Source organism: Hemitrygon akajei, chromosome 5, assembly GCF_048418815.1.
Source record: "Hemitrygon akajei chromosome 5, sHemAka1.3, whole genome shotgun sequence".
Classification (NCBI taxonomy): domain Eukaryota; kingdom Metazoa; phylum Chordata; class Chondrichthyes; order Myliobatiformes; family Dasyatidae; genus Hemitrygon; species Hemitrygon akajei.
In genome coordinates this window covers 135558130-135584653 of record NC_133128.1, presented here as the reverse complement: position 1 = coordinate 135584653, position 26524 = coordinate 135558130, and the positions used below count along the sequence as shown (strand labels likewise).

The 26524-nt window shown below is 40.8% G+C and overlaps 1 protein-coding gene across 2 annotated transcripts in view; it reads left to right on the top strand.

Annotated features, from left to right (window-relative positions):
* Positions 1-213: 213 nt before the first annotated feature.
* lrrc3 (leucine rich repeat containing 3) overlaps positions 214-26524 on the top strand; it is a 51600-nt gene continuing 25289 nt past the window's right edge. The window contains exon 1 of one of the 2 annotated variants that reach the window (XM_073044653.1): positions 214-316. In XM_073044653.1, the coding sequence (XP_072900754.1) occupies positions 301-316 (16 nt within the window). In that variant the 5' untranslated portion in view covers positions 214-300. Of the gene's footprint in view, positions 317-10928; positions 11074-26524 lie in introns of those variants that run through there. The other variant, XM_073044654.1, reaches the window with a different exon arrangement.

Below are 26524 nucleotides of genomic sequence, written 5' to 3'. Positions count from 1 at the left end.
CATTCCTTTCTGATTCCCCTATTACAAGAAGGAGATAGACGTTGTGGAGAGAGTTCAGAAGGGTTTACCAGGAAGCGGCCTGGATCTGTCACAACCACAGACTCTGCCTCAGGGTCTGTGTGATCATCAATCACGCTGGTGAGTATGCACGTTCCAGCCAATCAGTGTTTCATTGTAGTGGTATTTAACTTCCTTCTTCTTGATTCACTCTTGGCGACACTTGACCAAAAACAGAGCAACATCAACTCTCCCTACTTACTGTTGTCCTGGTTCCAGGAAAGAGCACTGCCGTTTACACTGATGCTGTTAAGGAGCGGTAATTATTTAATATTAAGCTATTACTGCTGAGCTCCTGTATCGGCATTAGATTTAGTTTGAAATTTCTAGTTAACAGCCCTGATGGCCTAGTGTTTATTGATTTTCCTTTATTTCTGCACAGTTCTATTAAAAGTCATAGAATCATAGAAAAGCACAGCACAGAAACAGGCCCTTTGGCCCATCTAGCCCATGCTGAACCATTTAAGCTGTCTACTCCCTTCAACCAGCACCTGGACCATGGCCCTCCAGACACCTACCATCATGTACCTATCCAAACTTCTCTTACATGTTGAAATCGAGCTTGCATGCACCACTTGCACTGGCAGCTTGTTCCACGCTCTTGCAACCCTTTGAGTGAAGAGGTTTTCCTTCATGTTCCTCTTAAACTTTTCATCTTTCACCCTTAATCCCACTGAACCTCAGTGCCTAAATGCTTGCTTGCATTTAGCCTTTCTTACTATTCATAATTCTGTATACCTCTATCAAATCTCCCCTCAATCTTCGACATTCCAAGGACCTATAACTCAGGTCCTCCAGTCCCAACAACACCCTAGTAAATTTTCTCTGTACACTTTCAACCTTATTTCCACCTTTCCAACAGGTAGGTAACCAAAACTGCACACAATACTCCAAATGAGGCCTCACCGACATTTTATTTAACTTTGATATAACATCCCATCTCCTGTGCTTAATACTTTGATTTATGAAAACTTTTGAAAATGACAGAAGTTTTCCATAGGACCCTATTCCCAGATCCCTTTGTACTACCACACTCCTCAGTGCCCTACTGTTCACTGTGTAAGTCCTCCCTTGGTTAGTCCTACCAAAGTGCAACACCTCACACTTGTCTGTATTTAATTCCATCCGCCATTTTTTCAGTCCATTTTTCAAATGTCTTGCTAAGATCCATGTAGACAACATGAGACAAGTGCTGAAGTTATGGGGACCCTAGCAGAGATATTTAAATCCTCCTTAGTGAAGGGAGGTACTGGAGGATTGGAGGATAGCTAATGTTGTGCTACTGTTTGAGAAAGGCTCTAAAAATAAACCAGGAAGTTATAGGCTGGTGAGCCTGACATCAGTAGTGGGAAAATTATTGGCAGTCATTCTAAGGGACAGGATATATGAGTATTTGGATAGACAAGGGCTGATTAGAGATAATCAACACGGCTTTGTGTGTGGTAGGTTGTGTATAACCAAACTTACAAAGTTTTTCGAGGAGGTTACCAGGAAGTAGGGCAGTGGATGTTACCTACATGGGCTTTAGCAAGGCAATCAACAAAGTCCTTTATGGGAGGTTGGTCAAGAAGTTCAGTTGCTTGGTGTTCAAGATGAGGGAGTAAATTGGATTAGGTGTTGGCTTTGTGGGAGAAGCCAGAGTGGTAGTAGATGGTTGCTTCTTTGACTGGAAACTGTGACTAGTGGAGTGCCGCAGGAATCGGTGCTGGGTCTGTTGTTGTTTGCCATCTACATTAATGATCTAAATGATAATGTGGTTAACTGGATTGGCAAATTTGTGAATGACACCAAGACTGGGGGGGGGGGGGGTTTAGTGGACAGTGAAGAAGACTATCAGAGGTTGCAGCGCGATCTAGATCAACTGGGAAGATGGGCTGAAAATGGCAGCGGGAAATTCAATGCAGAAAGTGCAAAGTGTTGCACTTTCGTAGGTCCAACTAGGGTAGGTCTTACACAGTGAGTGGTAGGGCACTGAGGATTGTGGCAGAACAAAGGGATCTGGGAATACAGGTCCATAATTCATTGAAAGTGGTTGCACGTGTAGGTAGGGCTGTAAAAAAATAGCTTTTGGAACATTGGCCTTCATAAATCAATGTATTGAGTACAGGAGATGGGATGTTATGTTGAAGTTGTATAAGACATTGGTGAGGCCTGATTTGGAGTATTGTGTGCAATTCTGATCACCAACCTACAGGAAAGATTTAAATAAGTTTGAGAGATTACAGAGAAAGTTTACCAGGATGCTGTCAGGACCAGCTGCATGTTTCAGTATAGCCCTTTAGTTTCACCTGTGATGTCAGTATTATTTTCTCAATTGTGACATCAGTGTCTCTTATTTAAATAGTGACAACAAATGAATTTATAATTTCAACCAAACTCTAGATTCCTCCTCTATCCTTTTATAACAAGTATAGGAACCCAATAAGTAGTTTATACAATAAAGTGTACCCTAGCTCACAGAAACAGTGACAATGAGAAAAATCACTAATGAACCTCACTGAAGATACCAGAGGACTTTCTCAATACACTCAGCACAGAGACATCTGTTTTACACCCCATAAATGACAGCATAAAGGAACCCTGTATGAGTGAAATTGAATGAAAATCTTTCTGAAAGAGGGAATTTCTCATTCCTCTCTACTATGGGTTCAGGGCGGAGTTAGGTGCTAGCTGTAGCTGTTAGACTCTGAGTTATGCATTCAAGCCCCATTCTAAAGACAATGATTATGCCGAGAGTTCAGTTAAAACCTTGAAATCACACTGCCCAGATCCAGGCCACTCTTTGGACTGGCAATCTGGGAGAGTCACTAGATATAGAGAGAGTACAGAGGAGATTTACTAGAATGTTACCTGGGTTTCAGCACCTACGTTACAGAGAAAGGTTGAACATGTTAGGTCTTTATTCTTTGGAGCGTAGAAGGTTGAGGGGGGACTTGATAGAGGTATTTAAAATTATCGGGGGATAGATAGAGTTGACATGGATAGGCTTTTTCTGTTGAGAGTAGGGGAGATTCAAACAAGAGGACATGAGTTGAGAGTTAAGGAGCAAAAGTTTAGGGGTAATACGAGGGGGAACTTCTTTACTGAGAGAATAGTAGCTGTGTGGAACGAGCTTCCAGTAGAAGTAGTAGAGGCAAGTTCGATTTTGTCATTTAAAAAAAAATTGGGTAAGTATATGGACAGGAAAGGAATGGAGGGTTATGGGCTGAGTGCAGGTCGGTGGGACTAGGTGAGAGCAAACGTTCGGCACGGACTAGAAGGGCCGAGATGGCCTGTTTCCGTGCTGTGATTGTTATATGATTACATGGCTATATACTTACAAGATAAGGAGCCAGTCATTTAAAACTGGTGTGCAGAAATTTCTGTCAAAAGCTAGTGAATCTCTGGAATTCTCTGCCCTGAAAGACCGATCATTAGAAATAATGAAAGAGGAGATAGATAAATATTAGAAAAAAATGAGGGATTGGTAGTGAAGGGGAACCAGCACAGAGAGGAATTGGGGCTTGCATAGATCAGTCATGATCATTTTATGTGGTAGAACAAGTTTGAGGGCTCTGATAACATACTCCTTCTCCCATGTTCATGTATTTTTATTGGATTGTTGCTTGCTTAAACAATAAGCTCTTCAACATTAACGTGAGTAAGGCAGGAGGCAAATCACATGGGCAATACTCAAAATAAGGGGTTTTAAAAATTTCATTTTAACCATTCTGCTTAGTGGTTAGACTTCTTGAGAAAGCCATTTGACTGATAGTCAGGGATCATTCAAGTGAGTACCTAAGGTTTTCTTTACACTTTCTAATTTGTGTGTTAAGTGGTGCGCGACAAGAAATGGATGGCGGACAAGCATTGGATGGGAGAGAGAGGCAGTGTGGGAGAGAAGCAGGATGTCATGTCAAACTTCAAAGAATACATTCAACTAGAGATGGCAATTCTGATGAATTGCATTTTCCACCCTATATTGGCTCTTTGAAAAATCTTACCAATTAGTCGCAATATCCTGCTGTTTCAATTAAGCTCTGGAGATATCTACTTTAAAGTATAGATTCAATTCCCTTTGAAGGTTATTAATGAATCTGCTGTCTTTCAGACAGTGCGTTACAGATCATGAAAACTCAAGGAATAAAATTAATTCTACTTCTTCCTCCCTTATAAATGCACAGGATTATTTTACTGTGATTCTTTCTAGTGGTGGCAATTTCACCCCATGTATTCTTTCAAAAATCTTTCAGAGTCTTAACCACTACCACAACATTTTAATATTTTATTACTGAATGCCAGCCTCCAAGAAATGTGATTGTCAACATAAATTTCAAAATGAATTTGACAATAACCCACAGGGAAAACATGGAAAATAACCAGAGCAGTGGGATATGTTTGCTTATTATTGCATCTTTTCATTTCAAAATCAGGTTAATATCACTGGCATACAGTATGTCATGAAATCTGTTGTTTTGTGGCACCAGTATATTGCAATGCATAATAATGAAATTCTATACATTACAATAGGAAGTATATATATTTAAAAAAATAAATTAAATAAGTAGTGCAAAAAGGGAGGAGAAAAAGTAGTGAGGTTACTTTCATGGGTTCATTGGCCATTCAGAAATCTGATGGTGGAGGGCAAGAAGATGTTTCTGAAATGTTGAGTGTGTTTCTTCAGGTTCCTGAACCTCCTCCTTGATGGTAGAAAAGAGAAGAGGGCTGTCTTGGATGACGCGAGTCCTTAATAATAGACACTGCCTTTTTGAAGCATCGCCTTTTGAATGTGTCCTCGATGTTGGGGAGGTTAGTTCCCATGACAGAGCTGGCAACTTTCTGCAGATTTTTTTGGGTCCTGCACAGTGCCCCCTCCAAACCAGATGGTGATGTGACCAGTTAGAATGCTCTCCTCGGTACATCTGTAGAAATTTGTGAGTGATTTGGTGACATACCAAGTCTCCTCAAACTTGAAATTAAATAAAGCTGCTGTTGTGCCTTTGTGTTTGCACCAGTATGCTGGGCCCAGGATTGATCTTCAGAGATGTTGACACCCAGGAACTTGAAACTTTTCACAGACTGGTGTGTGTTCCCTCAACTTCCCGTTCCTGAAGTGCACAATCAATTCTTTGGGCTTACTGTCACTGTGTGCAAGCTTGTTGCTGTGATATCCTTTAATCTGGTGATTTTGAGGGTAAGTATAAAACCATGTAAGATCTCCATGTCAGTCATTGTCATTTAAAAATAAATCATCTAACTCAAATAAAATGGAAGTACAGAGCAATAGTGTAATATAGAGTAGGCACAGTGAACCAAATGGGCCACTAATCTGTATTGCACAAAATATTGGAGATATGATTCAGTGGGAATATTCTAGCTTCTTGTGGCCTGATGTTAGTAAAGTTCAGGAGATTTCTTCCCAGACAGATATTTATCTCTCCACCAACTATTACTAGAAATCACAGGTTAAGGGTGAAAGGTGAAAAGTTTAAGGCAAGCATGTGGGAAACTTCACTCAGAGGGTTATGAGAGTGTGGAACGAGCTGCCAGTCAAGTGGTGCATGTAAGCTCAATGTTAACATTTAAGAGAAGTTTGGATAGGTACATGGATGGTAAGGGCATTGAAGGCTATGATCCCAGTGCAGGTCAATAGGAGTAGGTAGTTTTAATGATTTCAGTATGAACTAGATGGGCCGAAGGGCCTTTTTAGTGCTGTACTTTTCTATGACTCTATAACATCCCCAAAATGAACAGGTCATCTTTATGTTATTATATTCTGCTTGCTGGTCACAAGTTGATACTTCCTGCTTTATAATAATACTTTTTTGGATGTAAAGCTTTTGGGATCATAAAAGGAGCTATACTTAACATAAACCTGAAGAGGAAGGAAGAGTATTGGTTAAAGGGTGGCACATGAGTGTAGTAGTTTGTGTAATTCTATTACAGCGTCTGTGATCATTGATCAGGGTTTGATTTCCTCAGCTGTCTGTAAGGAGTTTGTATGCTCTCCCTGTGACTGTGTGGGTTTCCTCCTGGCTCCCTGTTTTCTTCCCACATTTCACAGACATAAGGGTTAGCGTCAGTGAGTTGAGGGCATGCTATGTTGGCGCCGGAAGTGTAGCGACTCTTGTGGGCTGCCTCCAGCACAATCCTTGTTGATCTGATTTGATACCAGAGACTAGCCAGAAAAATGTTTGGCACAGTCAAGAAGGGACAAAAGGCCTGTTTCTGTGCTGTAATGTTCTATGGTTCTATGATACAAATAACACATTTCACTGTATGCTTTGATGTACATGTGACAAATAAAGCTCATCTTTTTCTCATTCTTTCTTTCACTGATTGTACTTCCAACAATTACTCAGCTCTATCATTGTGTCATTTGAAATTATGCCCTAAAATGAAACTCAAAACCCTTACTTTCAGCTTCAAAGATCATATTACTTCCTTGCACCATAAAGGAGGCCATCCAGCCCACTGAGTATATGATGGCTCTCACACTAATCACATCAATCCCATGCCCCCCCCCAACTTCCCTGTAATTTATTCCATGTTACCATTCTCAGCAATCCTATCCAATTTTCCAACCAACCATCAAAACTAGAGATCATAGAGTCATGGCTTGGACTCGGGCTCTTTGGCCCAACTGGTCTATTTTGACCAAGATTCACATTTAAGCTAGTCCCATTTACTTGTTTTTGGCCCATATCCCTCTAAACTGGTCCTATCCATGTACCTGTCCAAGTATCTTTTATTTCTTGTTTATGTATGCTCCTCAATCACTTCCTCTGGCAGGTCATTCCATATCCTGATTACTCTGGGTGAAGAAGTTGCCTGTCAGATTCCTAATAAATCTCTCCCCTCTCACCTTAAACCTATTCCCTCTAGTTCTCAATTCCTCATTCCTGGGGGAAAGACTAAGCATATTTACCGTATCTATGCCACTATAATTGTATACATCTCTATAAGATCACCCCTCATTCTCCTATGCTTCAATGAGAAAAGTTCCAACCTGCTCAACCTCTCTCTATTACTCAGTCACTTGAGTTCTGGCAAAATCCTCAAAAATCTCCTCTGCAATCTTTCCAGCTTCATGACACTAGCCTTTGAGCAGAACATCCTACAAAAGGCAGTGGATTCAGCCCAGTACATCACAGGTAAAGCCTTCTTAACCATTGAGCACATCTACATGAAACATGGCATAGAAAAGCAGCGTCCATCATCAAAGATCCTCACCACCCAGGCCATGCTCTTTTCTCTCTGCTGCCATCGGGTAGAAGGTAGAGGTGCCTCAGCACTCACATCACCAGGTTCAAGAGTAGTTACTACCCCACAACCATCAGGCACTTGAACAAAATGGAATAACTACACTCCTTCATATTTTTGGTGTTTGCATAACTGATGGTCTCACTTTAAGGAGTCTTCATCTTATTATTCCATGCTCTTGTTACTTATTCCTGTTTATTTATATTTGCATTTGCACAGTTTGTTGTTCATTGATCCTGTTTATAGTTGCTATTCTATAGATTTGCTAACATTGCCCACAAGAAAAATAATCTCAGGGTTGTATGTGGTGACATGTATGTATTCAGATAATGAATTATTCTTTGAACTTTGAACGTTTTCTGTAGCACGGTGACCAGAACTGAATACAATTTTCCAAACTGACTTGTACAATAGCAACATAACATCCCATACTCATTGCCCTGACTAATGAAGCCCAGTGTTCCAAAAGCCTTTTTCACTACTCTGTCTACCTGTGACACCACTTTCAGGGAACCATGTACTCCTAAATCCCTCAATTTTACAACAATCCCCTGGGCTCTACTGCGAAAGTCCTACTATCATCTGTCTTCCCAAAATGCAACAAATTTCTAGTAATCAATCATAGCAATATGGCTGGAAAGAGACCCGCAGAATGTGCTGCAGTACTATTAACATTTCCTTGGGAGATTTGGATTCAAACAACATAATTCTAGGATGGATGAAATTCCCACAGCAGCTCATCCATCTTGCATTATCATCCTACATTAATTCACTCAGAAACCTGGGGAAATTAGTTAACACTGCCTTAACAACAGAGGCTTTTTTTTTGTGTGTGCGCGCTATGCAGATAAATTTCAAGCCATGGTGTCAAAATGAAGATATTGTTTGAAAAGAGCAAGTCCCTTGCCTGATTGTTTTGCTGACAGGGGTGGCACAGCTCATGGCTCTCTTGTAACTGGGTCAGAAGATTTTGGGGTTCATGTTCTGCCTCATGGACACCAGTGTAGTATTGTGTAAGTATAAAACTGTCAGATCTATAGATGAAACATAAACTGGAGGGTGAACCTAGAACAAGTTGGACAGGTGAAGGAGATTTCTTACTTACTCTGACTGGAAATTTTCCCCCCACTATAGAAGAAAGAACTTTTCATTGTCATATTACCTTTTATGGGACCTTCATGTGAACAGATGGCTCGCTGCATTTCTTTTTCTCGGGTGTTGCCTTGAGAACAAGGATGACTTGCTTCTGTTCCAGTGTCATAGGTTGTAAAATGGCTGATGACGACAACGTGGGATCTGCAGACTCTACCACTGGTGGGGCAATGGGTACTTGTTGCCCTGGAGGAGAGGTTGCTTAGGCTGCTGTGTGCTCCTTCCTCCTAGAACCTGTTCTCAGTGAAGCACCTTGAGATGCTCACACCATTCTCCAAAGTGAATGGGATTCCCAGGAGCAGGTAGGGATATTACTTATTCAAGGATATTTTGAGCGCATCATTGAAGCTTTCTCTCTGTGCTCCTGGCAAATTTTCACCCTGACAGCATTCAGTTGAGGAAATTACAAGCAGGGTAGACAAAGGAGATGTAGTAGATGTGGTGTACTTGGATTTTCAGAAGGCCTTTGACAAGGTGCCGCACATGAAGCTGCTTAGTTAGATAAGAGCCCATGCTTAGCCAGATAAGAGCCCATGGAATTACAGGAAAGTTACTAGCATGGGTGGAGCATTGGCTGGTTGGCAGAAACCAGAGCATGGCAATAAAGGGATCCTACTCTGGCTGCCGATTACCAGTGGAGTTCCACAGGGGTCTGTGTTGGGACCACTGCTTTTTACAATGTATGTCAATGATTTGAACTGTGGGATTAATGGATTTGTGACCAAATTTGCCGATGATACAAAGATAGTTGGAGGAGCGGGTAGTGTTGAGGAAACAGAGAACCTGCAGAGAGACTTAGATAGTTTAGGGGAATGGGCAAAAAAGTGGCAATTAAAATACAATGTTGAAAAGTGTAAGGTCATGCACTTTGGTGGAAGAAATAAATGGGCAGACTATTATTTAGATGGGGAGAGAATTCAAAATGCAGAGATGCAAAGGGACTTGGGAGTCCTTGTGCAAGATACCCTAAAGGTTAACCTCCAGGTTGAGTTGGTGGTGAAGAAGGTGAATGCAATGTTGGCATTCATTTCTAGAGGTATAGAATATAAGAGCAGGGATGTGATGTTGAGGCTCTATAAGGCATTTGTGAGATGACTCTTGGAGTATTGTGTGCAGTTTTGGGCTCTTCATTTTAGAAAGGATATACTGACATTGGAGAGGATTCAGAGAAGATCATGAGAATGATTCCAGGAATGAAAGACTTACCTTATGAGAAACGTCTGGCATCGCTTGGGGTGTATTCCCTGGAGTTCAGGAGAATGAGGGAACTCATAGAAACATTCCGAATGTTAAAAGGCCTGAACAGATTAGATGTGGCAAAGGTATTTCCCCTGGTAGGGGAGTCTAGGACAAGTGGGCACAATTTCAGGATTGAAGGATGTCCATTTAGAACAGAGATGTGGAGAAATTACTTTAGTCAGAGGGTGGTAAATCTGTGGAATTTGTTGCCATGAGTGGCTCTGGAGGCCAAGTCATTGGGTGTATTTAAGGCAGAAATAAATGGGTTCTTGGTTAGCCAGGGCATCAAAGAGAATGGGGAGAAGGCAGGGAGTGGGGATGACTGGAAGAATTGGATCAGCCCATGATTGAATGGCAGAGCAGACTTGAGGGGCCGAATGTCCTACTTCTGCTGCTATATTTTATGGTTTTATGGATAATCTGAATTTTATTAGTTGTACAATAGTAACTGCATGTTCAAACAGTTCCTGACTTTAAACATACCAAGGTCAAGAAAGGCAATATGAATGCAGCCCATTTCTTATTTGCTATACAAGTTCTTCTTGTTGATTGCTGTTAATATAAATCATAAAGAAAATAATCTGAGTAATTTAAACTGTGGACTTATTGCAAAAATATATAAAATTGATTTGCCAGACAATTCCGAGTTATATTTTGGACTCTGGCATCAATTTGAGATTTGGTGGGAAAAAATGAAATCTGTTAACTGTTAGAAATTTGTGGGGCTATGAAGAAAGAACAGGGATTGTAGAACAAATTGGATTTCTCATTCTGAGTGCAATACACAATGGGCTGAACTCTCTCCTATGTTTTAACAAGATCATTTTGTTAGCACTTTCTTGCATTTTTACAATAAAGCTTTCTAACTTCGCAGCAAGGTTTGATTTAGGGAAAAGGAATAAATTATTGCAATTACTATTCCTGAAGCTTTGCCAACAAGTTGGTCATGATGCAGTTTTATTTGGCAGGTCTCTATGAAATGGATAACCTTTAGTATCACCAAAAAAAAAACAAATCACAGGATACAAGAAGGATGTGTGTGTGAGGAGGGGGGAGCAGAAACATCTGACAGAGATTTATGCGACAGGCTGCAAATAAAATACACTTATTAATACAATACAAGCTGCGGAGGTGCTTCCTAACTCTCAGTGGCACAGAGAGATGCCAATCAGGAGTGAGGGCCCTTGCCATTGGATGGAAGAGAGAAGGGGATGTCCAATGCTGGGCGCTGAGGAGAAGGGACAATCAGGTGAAGGTCTTTGACTGAGGGAGTGTGAGAATGAAGAAAAGAGGGAACAAAAGAGAAAATAGGGTTTGAAATAACATCAACAGCGGCAACAAGTAGAAGAAGAGCTCGATAGCAGCATCTGGAATCTCATTCAGGTACTGTAACACGTTGCTAATGGTAGCAGATGGAAATCTTCATGCTGGATATTACTGCTAATGTTATCCAGCTATTTGCTGTGAATGTGAACAAGTTAACAGTTGCTGTTAACAAGATTTTCTGCACTGCGATTTGTAGGGTCTCCTGTTTACTTATTTATATCCTAAATTAAATTCTGCGCTATTTAGTTCTGGTTTACAGAGAAGAATTACTTTGTCAACTAGGACAGGGTTTCTTTTTGTTTAAATCGAATTGATGGTTAGATTTAATCCATGACGATGGAATGAGCATAGACTTGGTGGAAGGAAGAATAAAATCTGTCAGTTTGTATTCTAAAGGAGAGCTTGCTGCTGTATCAGTATCTGTATCAGTTGAGGATATTTTTTTCTATGTTTCTATCTGCATCCTGAGAATGCTCATTGCCAGCTAGAAGCAGGCATGCTTCCTAACGTGCATAAATGGCCCCTTTGGGGCTGCTGATGTGCTTGTGACTGATCTTACATACATCATTACAGATGTTAACATCTGGCCCTGTCACTCTGGAATAGATGCAAGGGAGGGGGAATCCCTGGTGCTTGCATGTTCCTTGTTCACTGTTTTCCCCAGCACCCACATCCTCACTGTGTTGTTTATGGTGCTCCGACTAGGGGAGCCTGGTGGGTAAATGGAGACAGGAGAGGTTGAATGGTAAGCGGTGAGAAGGGAGAATGGGTATCTGGCACTTTCAGCCTCTTTTGGACATTGCTGTGAGATCACTGAATGATCACAGCCGGCGGCACTGTCTATTATATTAACCGACATGCTGGCCAAACTCACGATTGATTATTGACAATAATTAGATGTTATTCACCACCCCCTTCAAATAAGTACATGGTCAGTCCGGGACATTCCCCTGGCAGCAAGAATAATAATGCATTCCATTTAATGGCAATTGAAGCTTAGAAATGATTTTATGTGGGTATTAGAAACCAACATCTTTCTGCCCATTGTTTCGCTGCAACTAATAACCAACATAATTCATCATGAAAACAGCAGGCGGGGAAATATCACACAAAGGTGAAGCTTTCATCTATAAATTTCAGCATCAGTCATTATGCTATTTTCTTACCTCTTTATCGAACAATGGAATGGCATGGCGAGTGTAGACCTAGTCCAATGATCCTGCACCAGTTCTTTGAAAGTGTTATCCAATTAGTCTCACCCTGCTCTATTGCATAATCCTATAAGACTTCCTTTTCAAGAATTTCTCCAAATCCTTTTGAAACTTCCCACTTTTAGGTAATACATTCCAGATCATAACAATTCACTACGTGGAAAGAATTTCCTTCAGTGTTCCCCTGGCTTTTTATTTCAGTCATCTTAATTCTGTCCTTTAGTTATCAATCCGGTGAAAACTGTTTTTTTTCCCCTTGTTTAATACATCAAGTCCATTCATAGCTTTAAACATCTATAATTAAATAATTATTAATCGACATAGCATCTTTCACCGAGATTGATCATACAATGAAGCTCTCCTTTCATTCCGTAATTATGATGCTCCTATTCAATGCGAAAATCTCCCCTGTGGTGTTTAGCAGGTCTTGCGTACTAACCCATATGACAATGCTATCCACTAACAGTAAGGGTTGACATTGCCCTTGGACCTCGGCAGTTTGTTTGTTTAACCCAAGTCATGTTGCCTTTGATTACTTTTCTATCAGTTTGACTTGTTTGAAAGTAGAGACCCAGAGATTTTTCTTAAACTTGCTGTATCATTGGTAGCTACATCCCAATCAATCAACCTAAGCCCTGTTAATATCAATAACTTTAAGGTAACTAATGGAATATGGATTGGAATTTCACTTTCTGACCTCTGTGACTCTCTACACACATGAATTAGACTGAACACATCATGATATAATGATCTTTGCAAGCTCGACTCTAATGATCTCATACCAGGGGGCGGCTTTGAACACAGGAGAATGAAATGGAATGAAATTGAGTTTGATGCCGTAACAAACTGGTGTGTTTGGAAATGGAGAAGAAAAGCCCTTCCACATTTCCTCTTTCTTATTTTATCATTTTCATTACCCTCATTTCCTCTCACCTTCTCTACCTTCTTCTGCAATCCTCCCATCTTCTTACTTTCTCTCTATTGTCACAACCCTATCTGCTATCCTTTCTTTTCTCTCTAGACACCACACTTATTTTTTCTTATTTGATTTAGCCATAGGATTAAGCATTTCTCATTTCTTTTTGCACTGCAAAGCTGCTAGTATTTATTGATCAGTTCCTTATTTGTTGCAATGTCTTCTAAGGAAAGCCCACGTCAGCGCATGACCAGAAGTGGAATCATATATGAGATAGAATGGGTAAGGTTGACGGAAATCCTTCCCAAAAATACATCTGTAAGCCAAATGACTTTTGCAACAGCCTGCAGTTTCATGATCACTGATACCATGTTTCCTAATTTACCCAACAGAACTCTCAAACGGGATTTGAACTCTTATTCTCTAGATCATTATTCAGGCTTGTGTATTATTCTCCAATAATATTCACTGATATTTGCAAACCCTTCCATTTGCACCAGGTTAAACACCATCAGGAGATGTAACACTTGCTCTTTTACTCCTCCCTTCCCACCAACAAGGGTCCAAGCATTGTTTTCCCCATGAAATAGTGATTTAACTTGAACTTCTATCCACTGTGTTTATGTATTCTTCACAAGTGAAATCTCATTTACAAGGAGGAGACCACTTTGGCCACGGCTTTGCCGACCACCCCGATCGAGATTTATAGGGTCTAATGATACAAACAGGCACTTCAGCCCCTCATGTACTTGACAGCCTACAAACCCTAAACCTACACCATAAATATTTTATTTTCCCTGTCTTCACACCAACTCTTCTCAGATTCTATCACTCACTTCCATAAATAGGGAAACTTACAGAGGCCAAGTTACCTACCAACCCACATGTATTTGTTATGTGGGAGTCAACCAGAGCACCCAGAGGAAACCCAGAATGTGCAAACTCTGTACAGACAGCAGGCAAGATCAGAAATGAATCTTGGTCACTGGAGCGCTGAAGTTTCAGCTCAACTAGTTTTTTTTATTGCAAATTATGATAAATTGCACACTGCACTTTCAGATGGAGACGTAACGTAAAGATTTTTACTCCTCATGTATGTGAAGGAGGTAAGAAATAAAGTCAATTCAATGTGCCACTCCAGTGAAGCTCGAGGTAAATTCAAGGAAAACCTTCTGGCAAGACACATTTCAATGTTTGGTACTCAAATCTGAGCAATGATTTTAGAGGATAAGTGTTTCAATATTTTTTGCTTGCTCCTCATACCCTTCAGCCATTTAATTTCATCTGTCTTTCACAATATAATTCTTCCTTTTTATTTTTCCTCCCTTTACTACAATCTAGTAATCTTAAACCTCTTTGTCCTTACTTTGAAATGTTAAACGTGCTTCATATCCCACAGCAGTTGACTGCCCAATTGATTATTTTCAATATTTGTGCATTTCCAGCATCCACATTACTTAGCTACTTTATAAATACCCACTTCCAATTCTCATCTCTTTTGCCTGGTTTTCCTCCCTTCACCTTTTTCCTCTTGTCTGTGTTATTTCCATTGTTTATCTTTTCCTCTTTACTCTTCTCTACTGCACTCTGCATTTCCATCTGTGCACTTTCCAGAATCCTATGAGGCTTGTTTTCCTGAACCTACATTTCTCTCCCATTTATTTTTCTCCTTGACATCAGGAGCCTTTGATGATAGCTTGTGATACGCAATGGAAAATTGGTTTTATTATTCATTTTGCAAGTCACTTGTCCAGCATTTATAGCCCTTTTCTAATTGCCCTTCAGGAAGTGATAGTTAGCCGTGACTTTGTATAATATTTCTGGTGAAGGTACATCCACCATGCTGTTGGAGAAGGAGTTCCGGGATTTAGATCCAGCGATGGTGAATGACAGGTGATATACATCCAAGTCAGAATGATGTGTGACTTGGAGGGAATCTGTTAGTAGGAAGCATCATACCTTTGTCTGTGTTGGTGGAAGAGTTTGCATGTTTAAGGAAATGCAGCCAGAGCCCAGGTGAATAACTGCAGTGTATTTTGTAGATGATACATACTGTAGTTGCTGTGGATATGGATATTTATATGGATGGACCAGTTGACCTCCGGTTCACTTGTGAAGGGCATAAATGTTTAGGGTGGTCAATGAAGTGCAAACGGAGATGGCTGCTTTGTCACGGATGATATCAAGCTTCTTGAAAGTTGTTAAAGTTGCACTCATCCAAGCAAGTGGGGAGAATACTATTACAGTCCTGACTTAGTCATAGTATTACAGCACAGAAACAGACACTTCAGCACAAATCATTCATGCCAGCCAATGAGCTTCCCATATGAATTCCATTTAGTCCATGTACAGTACCTCTAAACCAAGTGTCTTCAAACCATAATTACATCTCCCTCTACCATTTCCTCCAGCAGCTCGTTCCATAAATCCACCATCCTTCGTGTGAAAAACCTGCCCATGTCACCTTTAAATCTTTCACCTCTCACCTTAAACCTAGTTTTAGGCTCCCCTACCTGGGAAAAAGATGGTGACCATCCATTTTATCTATGTCCTCACAGTGTTATAAACCTCTATAAGATCACCTTTCAACCTCCTTCGTTCCAGGGAAAACAGTCCCAGTTTATGCAGTCTCCCCTCATAACTCAAGCACTCCATTTTTGACAACATTCTTGTGAATTTTTTCTGCGTCCCCTCTAGCTTAATCCTCTCCCTCTATAGTATGGTGACCAGAAATGTACACAAAGATCCAGTCTTAACAACATCCTAAACAGTTGTAACAGGACATCCCAACTTTCATTCACTTCCCCATCTAATGAAGGCAAGGCTTGTTACCAGTGTGGCCACTTTCAAGGGAGTACATTATGTATTTGCACCCTTATGACTTGTGTCTTATAGTTGGTGAAAAAGCTTTGGGATTTTAACATGAAGAGGTAACACAGTATACCTAGCTTTTGATATGACAATGTGCCCAAGATATTTATATGGATGGTCCAGTTGACCTCCGGTTCAAAGTTGATGTTGGAGGGATCATCAATCCTAATGTCTATGGTGGGTGGTTAGATTCTCTCTTGTTGCAGATAGTAATTTTCTGGTGCTACTGTGCTCTGATAGTTACATGCCACTTAAAGTCCAAATATTGTCTAATTTTTACTGTGTGCAGGCTTGGCAGTTTCATTTACTAGGGAGTTACAAACAAAATTGGATGTTGTGCAATCATGATGGACTTTATGATGAAATCTAGGTCATTGAGGAAGCAGCTGAAAGGGTTTAGGACACTGCCTTGAGAAACTTATACAATGATGTCCAAGGGCCAGGATGATTGTCCTCCAACAAGCACAGACAGAAGACAAAATACAAGGTCAATGGCAAGATTCTTAGCAGTGTGGAGGAACAGAGAGATCTTGGGGTAATGTTCTTGGATCCTTCAAAGTTGCTACCCAGGTTGATAAGATGGTTAAGAAGACCACCTTCATTAGTAGAAGGAATAAGTTCAGGGGCCTTGAGGTAATGTTGCAGCTCTATAAAACTCAGGTTAGAAAACACAGGATATCGTAGGAAGGATGTGAAAGTTTTAGAGGGGGTGCAGAAGAGATTTACCAGGATGCTGCCTAGATTAGAGAGCATGTCTTATGAGGATAGGTTGAGCGAGCTAGGACTTTTACTTTGGAGTGAAGGAGGATGAAAGGTGACTTGATAGAGGTGTACAAGATGATAAGAGGTGTAGATCGAATGGATAATCAGAGACTTTTTCCCAGTACGGAATGGCTAATGTGAGGAGTCATCATTTTAAGGTGATTAGAGGTAAGAGGTCAGAGGTAAGTTTTTTTGTGGAATGCCCTGATGGGGTGGTGGGCAAAGAGATACATTAGGGACATTTAAGAAACTCTTCAATAAGCACATGGATGATAGAAAAATAGAGGTCTATGTAGGTGTGAAGGATTAGATTAATCTTCAAGTAGATTAAAACATTGTGGGCCAAAGGACCTATATTGTGCTGTAGTGCCCTGTATTCTGTGTCTTATTAACCACAACTGCCTTCTGTTATGTGCCAAATGACTCCAACAAATGGAGTGTTTTCTCCTTGATACCTGTTGAGTTGGTTTGACCATGGCCCCATGATGCCATGCTTAGCCAAATGCTTTGAGACAACAGTAACTGCCCGTCAAAGGAATCCACTCTCACCGGAACCATTCAGTCCATATGGGCCTTGTCAAAAATTAAACAGGGCTTTGGCATGACAACACTGCTGACAATCAGGCTGATTGGGCAGTAATTAGCCAGAACAGATTTGTTCTTTTTTGTGAAATAAAGGATACAGCTGAGCAAGTTTCTACATTGTGAAGAAAATGCCAGAGTGAAGCTACTCTGGAACAGTTTAGCTAGAGCTGCAGAGTGCTGTGAGCTCAGGTCTTCAACAGCTGCAGCCAGGGTATTGTTTGGACATATAAACATAGAAAACCTACAGCACAATACAGGCCTTTCGGCTCACAAAGTTGTGCTGAATATGTCCTTACCTTAGAAATTATTAGGCTTACCCATAGCCCTCTATTTTTCTAAGCTCCATGTACCTATCCAAAAGTCTCTTAAAGGACCCTATCGTATCCGCCTCCACCACCGTTGCCGGCAGCCCATTCCACGCACTCACCACTGTCTATGTAAAAAACTTACCCCTGACATCTCCTCTGTACCTACTCCCCAGCACCTTAAAACTGTGTCCTCTTGTGGCAGCCATTTCAGCCCTGAGAAAAAGCCTCTGACTATCCTTATGATCAATATAGCCTTTGTTGTATCCAGCCATTTCTTCAGGTTACGTGCAGTGAATCAAATGTGGAGTGAAACCAATCCATTTTACCAGGTTGCTATGGCAACAAATTTTCCATTGGAAACCAATTTCAGAAATACTGTACCAAGTTCACGTGTCAAAAATGAATTTAACTTCCATTGGAAAAGTTGGAAAACTGTTCTTACCTCCCTGAATTTGAAGTGGAATCTATCCCGAGCTGATATTAAGGGTTTTTGATGAATCTATGCTCATAGAAAAAACACTGCTTTTAATTTTCTCATTTGAAATTGGATTGGGACTAACAGGATTGTGCAACAAGAACAATTTATATTCAATACACCAAAACTTTCCAAGATGCTTTCCCATTGAGTTATCACATAAAATTGATGTTAAACTCCAAATGGGTAGGCTTTTTCCATTGAGAGTAGGGGAGATTCAAACAAGAGGACATGAGCTGTGAGTTTTTGGTAACACGAGGGATAACTTCTTTACTCAGAGAGTGGCAGCTGTGTGGAACGAGCTTCCAGTAGAAGTGGTAGAGGCAGGTTCGATTTTGTCATTTAAAAAAAAATTGGATAGGTATATGGACAGGAAAGGAGTGGAGGGTTATGGGCTGATTGCAGGTAAGTGGGACTAGGGGAGAGTAAGTATTCGGCACGGACTAGAAGGGCGGAGATGGCCTGTTTCTGTGCTGTAATTGTTATATGGTTATATATGGTTATATGGATATATTCATTCAGAGGATCAAAAACTTGATTAAAGAGGAAGGTTGTTAAGGAGTTTCTAAATGAGATCGAGTCAGAGAAGTTCAACAATGAACTACAGAGTTCAGCACCTTGGGAGCTGAGAATTAGCTTAGCTAGCAATGGTGTAGAGATTAAATTTGAAGAAACCAGAGTTGAAAGAAGGTGGATACCCTAGAATGGTGAGGGAGACAAAAGGGATAATGGCTATGGAGAGGTTAGGAAACAAGGATGAGAATTTTGACTGTAAAGTGAAAAATAACTCCAAATGTTGGAAATCTGAAATAAAGCCAGTTAATACTCAACCATTAGTGTCTAGGGAGAGAGAAATGGTGCAATGTTTCAGTGGTTCTTCATCAGGGACTTAAGAACTGCTAAACCAAGGCATTGCTTAGCTAGAGTTCAAACGTTGCATGCCAAGTAATAAACCATAAAACATAGGAGCAGAATTAGGCTATTCGGCCCATCAAGCCTTCTCCACCTTTGATCATGGCTTATTTATTTTCCATATCAAACCCATTCTTCTGCCTTCTCCCTGTAACCTTTGGTGTCCTCACTAACCTATCAACCTCCATTTTAAACACATCCCTGACTTGGCCTGCACAGCTGTCTGTGGCAACAAATTCCACAAATTCACCACTCCCTGGCTAAAGAAATTCCTCCTCATCTCTGTTCTAAAGGGATGCCCTTTTATTCTGAGTCTGTGCCCTCTGGGCCCACAGTTGCAAACATCCTCTCCACCACCTAGGCCTATCGATTTTCAGTAGGTTTCAAACCTAACAGGTACAAGCCTAGAGCTATCAAGCACGCCTCATACAGTAACCTTTCATTTCCAGGATCATTCTCGTAAACCTCTTCTGGACCCTTTCCAATGATAGCACATAATTTTTTTTAGATATGGGGCCCAAAATTGCTCACAATACTCCAAATGTGGTCTGACCAGTGCCTTATAAAGCCTCAGAGTTACATTCTTGCTTTCATGTTCAATTCTTGTTGAAATGAATGCTAACACTGCATTTGCCTTCCTTGCTACTGACTCAGCCTGCAAATTAATCTCTAGGGAATCCTGCATAAAGATTCCCTTTGCTCATTTGATTTCTGAATTCACTCCCTGTTTAAAAATAGCGTTCACCTTTACTCCTTCTACCAAAGTGCTTGGACATACACCGTATTTCATCTGCTACTTCTTTGCCCATTCTTCTAATCTGTCCAAATCCTTCTGTAGACTCCCTGCTTCCTTTACACTAACTGCTCCTCTGTCTATTTCTGAATAGGTGGTGGATGAATGGGATGCCGCTGCAAAATTTTGGTTGGACCATCTTTTACAGAGGGTAAACCAATGTCAGGGCAGCATTAGAATGGTGAAGTCTGGGCATAACAAGGGCATGGATGACTGGTTCCAGAGGTAGATGAGATAAGTCTGGGGTCTGTCTGTGATAGGTAGAAATAGTTGTGGTTTTAGTCCTGGTGCTCATCTCATGATCAGATATGGCATCAAGGTTGTGAAAAATCCAGGTTTGTTCCATTCTATTGCCAGGGACAGGGAAGGAATCAACAGCTCAGAAGTTGAGTTTGTGATGGGGAACCAAAGATAGTGGTTTTGAGATGCACAATATTTTGTTGAAGAAACTTCTTGCTAGTGCCGTGCCTGCGACAAGCAGTATAACAATGTTGAAAGAGTCGAGAGGTCACTGGAGCTGACGGTGAGGTGAAGCAGGATAATGCCTGCATGTACATAGAAGCCAAAGCCATGTGTTCAGACAATGTTGCTATGCATGGATGGGAGATCTTGTAACAATGGACTGATCTTAGGGGAAATGGTAAGGACCTAGAAAAGAAGTTATTGCATCCCTTTCTTCATCTACCATCGGCGACAGCAAAATGGGTCAGTTCAGTTCCATGTACCTGAACAATAGTGGAGAAGAAGTGCAAGTCAACGATACTAAAAGATATCACCAGATTGAGAAGGTTGTGAGGTGGGGGGGGGGGGGGGGGGGGGGAATAGATCTTGGTCATAATCATTGAGAAACCCGTTAAAATCATTCAAATATGGAAGAAACCATTGTCAATGGCTATGTTTGGAAGGAGATGCTGGCAGTGATGATAACAGAACAGTAATGGCTTGAGTTTCTGGAAAAAAATGAGAATAGATGTATTCCAAAAACAAAGAAATACTCAGATGGCAAAATAGTATAACCGTAGCTGACAAGGGAAGTCAAATGAAATGTAAAAGCAAAAGAGCGGGCATACAACAAAGTAAAATCTAGTGGGAAGATAGCGAATTGGGAAGCTTTTAAAATCCTACAGAAAACAACTAAAAGAATCATTAGGAGGGAAAAGATGAAATATGAAAGCAAGCCAGCAAACAATATGAAGGTGGTTAGAAAAAGCTTTTTCATGTATTTAAAAATTAAAAGACAGATGAGACTGATATAGGACTTGTAGTAAATACAGCCGGAGAGATAATAACGGGGGACAAAGAGATGGCAGATGTGCTAAATGAGTATTTTGTATCAGTCTTCACTGTGGAAGACACTAGCAAGAATCACCGGACTCTGACATGGTTCCAGAGGACTGGAAAATTGCAAATGTCACTTCACTCTTTAAGAAAGGAGGGAGAAATCAGAAAGGAAATTATAAACCAATTCGCCTGACCTCAGTGGTTGGGAAGATGTTAGAGTCAATTGTTAAGGATGAAGTAATGGAGTAGTTGGTGACACAGGACAAGACAGGACTAAGTCAACATGGTTTCCTTAAGGGAAAATCCTGCCTGACAAACCTGTTGGAATTCTTTGAGGAGATTCAAAGTAGGATAGGTAAAAAGGATGCATTGGATGTTCTATATTTGGACTTTCAGAAGGCCTTTGACAAGGTGCCATACATGGGGCAGCTTACCAAGTTAAGAGCCCATGGTAATACAGGAGAGTTACTGGCATGGATAGAGCTTTAGCTGATTGGTAGGAGGCAGTGAGTGGGAATAAAAGGATCCTTTTCTGGTTGACTGCCAGTGACTGGTGGTGTTCCGCAGGGTCGGTGTTGGGACCGCTTCTTTTTATGCTGTATATCAGTTATTTAAATGATGGAATAGATGGCTTTGTTGCCAAGTTTGAAGATGATATGAAGACTGGTGGAAGGGCAGGTAGTGTTGAGGAAACAGGAAGGCTGCAGAGGACTTAGGCAGATTAGGAGAATAGCCAAGAAACTGGCAAATGACTCAATGGGCCAAATGGCCTAATTCTGCTCCTATGTCTCATGGTATTATTTTATTCCTTACATTTGAAAAGAGAGGAGATGAATGGTTTACTAGAGAGTAGTCAGAGCAAAAGTGAGCATTGTTTAAAGTGGGAATTGAGACATTAAAGGCAGAGTTAAGGTCATTATTGAGTCATCTGGCAGCTTCAGAAATATCATTCAATGTTAGGCCTCTTGTGATCAATAGAGAGGGGAAACTTATTTTTGGATCTAGCTCAGGCAGGTTACATAATAGTGAGCAAACCTATCACATGTGATAGGCATACTTTTATCAACTAAGATCACATATATTCAAAGGGTTGTCCTTTAAGTCAGTTGGCAGAGACAGCCTTCACTCTGGGTGGAATTATAGAATCCCATGGCACCACTTTGAAGAAAAATAGTTCTGTATATTTTGGCCAGTATTCCATATATTGCATTTTTGCTGAATATACCATTTGAATGTCACATTTTCTGTGTGGCAACCAGAGCTTTGAGAAAAACAAGTATTTGACTGAGAGTGAAGCACTTCTGAATTTCCTGACACAGTGAAAGAAGCTTTGATCTTTTCTCCAAATTTTGTTACAACTGGAATGTTTTACTGATCCCCCCCTACTAAGGAAAACCCACAAAGTTGGATGCAAATGAGCAATCAATATCTTTTCAGTATAGTCAATATATTTGCATTTCACTCCTGCCCCCCCCCCCCAGTGTATCCCAAAATCTTGTCTCTACATTTGCAATTCCAAACATCCCAGTAATGACAGCAGCTGTGAGTTAAAATTTGATTCAAATCTCTCCAGATCTGAGACGTTGATGCTTTATTATAGTAACTACTATTTCCTGAGTCTGTACACTGCTGTCTGCAGCATAAGCGCTGTAAGAGATTTATCTGCAGTAACGGCTCTGTATTCAGTGCAGTGTTGAGATGTAGCTGTTTCCAAAGCAGTCCCATTTACTGGACTGAACATTGAGGGAGGATTGTGGAATGCTACAACCTCGCCCCCCCCCCCCCCACCAGAGGCTCCCTGTGAAATCAGCAGACAGTAACTAGGCAACGAGTGGTCGTTAGATCATTGATATCCCTTAATGTTCTGCTGGCTTCGTAATCTGTTTCCCTCAAGCAATGGAAACCTGGCAGAAATTGGAAAGAGGGTGAAGTGTTGCTCTCTGGAGTTGTGCCTCCAACATGCTTATTTAGATATAAAATACTCCCATGAAGGCAGCATCCATCATCAAGGACCTCCACCATCCAGACCATATTCTCTTCTCACTGCTGCCATCTGGAAGAAGGTACAGGACCTCAGGAGTCACTCCACTGGGTTCAGGAACAGTTATTACCCCTCAATCATCAGGCTCTTGAACCAATGAAGATATCTAGATTTATAGATAATTGGGCAGTTTTCCAGGGAAGGTGGGACCTGTTCTGGCAGAACAGTTTACATCTGAACTGGAGGGGGACAAATATTCTCGCAGGTAGGTTTGCTAGAGAGGCTCCAGTGGATTTAAACTAGATACAAGGGGGGAAGGGAACCAGAGTGTAGGAAAAGATGTATGGGAGAAGGAAGAAAAAGACAGTAAAGTTCTTTATACTGTTAGAGATAAACAGAGAGGAGGAGGTGGAGAGTTTCTTAAATGCATTTATTTTAATGCTAGGAGCATTGTAAGAAAGGTGGATGAGCTTAGAGCATGGATTGATACCTGGAAATATGATGTTGTAGCTATTAGTGAAACATGGTTGCAGGAGGGGTGTGATTGGCAACTAAATATTCCTGGATTTTGTTGCTTCAGGTGTGATAGAATTGGAGGGACAAGAGAGAGAGGTGTTGCGTTGCTTGTCAGAGAAAATATTACAGCAGTGCTCTGGCAGGATAGATTAGAGGGCTCGTCTAGGGAGACTATTTGGGTGGAATTGAGGAATGGGAAAGGTGTAGTAACACTTATAGGGGTGTATTATAGACCACCTAATGGGGAGCGAGAATTGGAGGAGCAAATTTGCAAGGAGATAGCAGATATTTGTAGTAAGCACAGGGTTGTGATTGTGGGAGATTTTAATTTTCCCCACATAGACTGGGAAGCCCATACTGTAAAAGGGATGGATGGTTTGGAGTTTGTAAAATGTGTGCAGGGTAGTTTTTTACAGCAATACATAGAGGTACCAACTAGAGAAGGGGCAGTGTTGGATCTTCTGTTAGGGAATGAAATAGGTCAGATGACGGAGGTATGTGTTGGGGAGCACTTCAGGTCCAGTGATCACAATAGCATTAGTTTCAATATAATTATGGAAAAGGATAGGACTGGACCCAGGGTTGAGATTTTCGATTGGAGAAAGGCTAACTTTGAGGAGATGCAAAAGGATTTAGAAGGAGTGGATTGGGACAATTTGTTTTATGGGAAGGATGTAATAGAGAAATGGAGGTAATTTAAAGGTGAAATTTTGAGGGTACAGAATCTTTATGTTCCTGTTAGGTTGAAAGGAAAGGTTAAAAGTTTGAGAGAGCCATGATTTTCAAGGGATATTGGAAATTTGGTTAGGAAAAAGAAAGATATCTGCAATAAATATAGGCAGCATGGAGTAAATGAGGTGCTCTAGGAATATAAAGGATGTAAGAAGAAACTTAAGAATGAAATTAGAAAAGCTAAAAGAAGATACGAGGTTGCTTTGGCAAGTAAGGTGAAAATAAATCCAAAGGGTTTCTACAGTTATATTAATAGCAAAAGGATAGTGAGGGATAAAATTGGTCCCTTAGAGAATCAGAGTGGACAGCTATGTGTGGAGCCGAAAGAGATGGGAGAGATTTTGAACAATTTCTTTTCTTCGGTATTCACTAAGAAGAAGGATATTGAATTGTGTAAGGTAAGGGAAACAAGTAGGGAAGTTATTGACACTATGATGATTAAAGAGGAGGAAGTACTGGCACGTTTAAGGAATATAAAAGTGAATAAATCTCCTGATCCTGACAGGATATTCCCTAGGACCTTGAGGGAAGTTAGTGTAGAAATAGTAGGGGCTCTGACAGAAATATTTCAAATGTCATTAGAAACAGGGATGGTGCCAGAGGATTGGTATATTGCTCATGTGGTTCCATTGTTTAAAAAGGGTTCTAAGAGTAAACCTAGCAATTATAGGCCTGTCAGTTTGACGTCAGTGGTGGGTAAATTAATGGAAAGTATTCTTAGAGATGGTATATATAATTATCTGGATAGACAGGGTCTGATTAGGAACAGTCAGCATGGATTTGTGCATGGAAGATCATGTTTGACAAATCTTACTGAATTTTTTGAAGAGGTTACGAGGAAAGTTGACGAGGGTAAAACAGTGGACGCTGTCTATATGGACTTCAGTAAGGTCTTTGACAAGGTTCTGCACGGAAGGTTAGTTAGGAAGGTTCAATTGTTAGGTATTAATACTGAAGTAGTAAAATGGATTCAACAGTGGCTGGATGGGAGATGTCAGAGAGTAGTGGTGGATAACTGTTTGTCAGGTTGGAGGCTGGTGACTAGTAGTGTGCCTCAGGGATCTGTACTGGGCCCAATGCTGTTTGTCATTTACATTAATGATCTGGATGATGGGGTGGTAAATTGGATTAGTAAGTATGCAGATGATATTAAGGTAGGTGGCATTGAGGATAATGAAGTAGGTTTTCAAAGCTTGCAGAGAGATTTAGGCCAGTTAGAAGAGTGGGCTGAACAATGGCAGATGGAGTTTAATGCTGATAAGTGTGAGGTGCTACATTTTGGTAGGAATAATCCAAATAGGACATACATGGTAAATGGTAGGGCATTGAAGAATGCAGTAGAACAGAGTGATCTAGGAATAACAGTGCATAATTCCCTGAAGGTGGAATCTCATGTGGATAGGGTGGTGAAGAAAGCTTTTGGTATGTCGGCCTTTATAAATCAGAGCATTGCGTATAGGAGTTGGGATGTAATGTTAAAATTGTGCAAGGCATTGGTAAGGCCGAATTTGGAGTATTGTGTACAGTTCTGGTTACCGAATTATAGGAAAGATATCAACAAAATAGAGAGAGTTCAGAGAAGATTTACTAGAATGTTACCTGGGTTTCAGCACCCAAGTTACAGGGAAAGGTTGAACAAGTTAGGTCTTTATTCTTGGAGCGTAGGAGGTTGAGGGGGGACTTGATAGAGGTATTTAAAATTATGAGGGGGATAGATAGAGTTGACGTGGATAGGCTTTTTCCATTGAGAGTAGGGGAGATTCAAACAAGAGGAATGAGTTGAGAGTTAGGTGGCAAAAGTTTAAGGGTAACACGAGGGGGAATTTCTTTACTCAGAGAGTGGTAGCTGTGTGGAACGAGCTTCCAGTAGAAGTGGTAGAGGCAGGTTTGGTATTGTCATTTAAAGTAAAATTGGATAGGTATATGGACAGGAAAGGAATGGAGGGTCGGTGGGACTAGGTGAGAGTAAGCGTTCGGCACGGTCTAGAAGGGCCGAGATGGCCTGTTTCCGTGCTGTAATTGTTGTACGGTTATCTTCACTCAGCTTCACTTGCCCCATCACTAAACTGTTCCCACAATCTGTGGACTCATTTCAAGGACTCTTCATCTCATGTTCTCGATATTTATTATTTGTTTGTTTGTTTATTTATTTATTACTTTGTTTT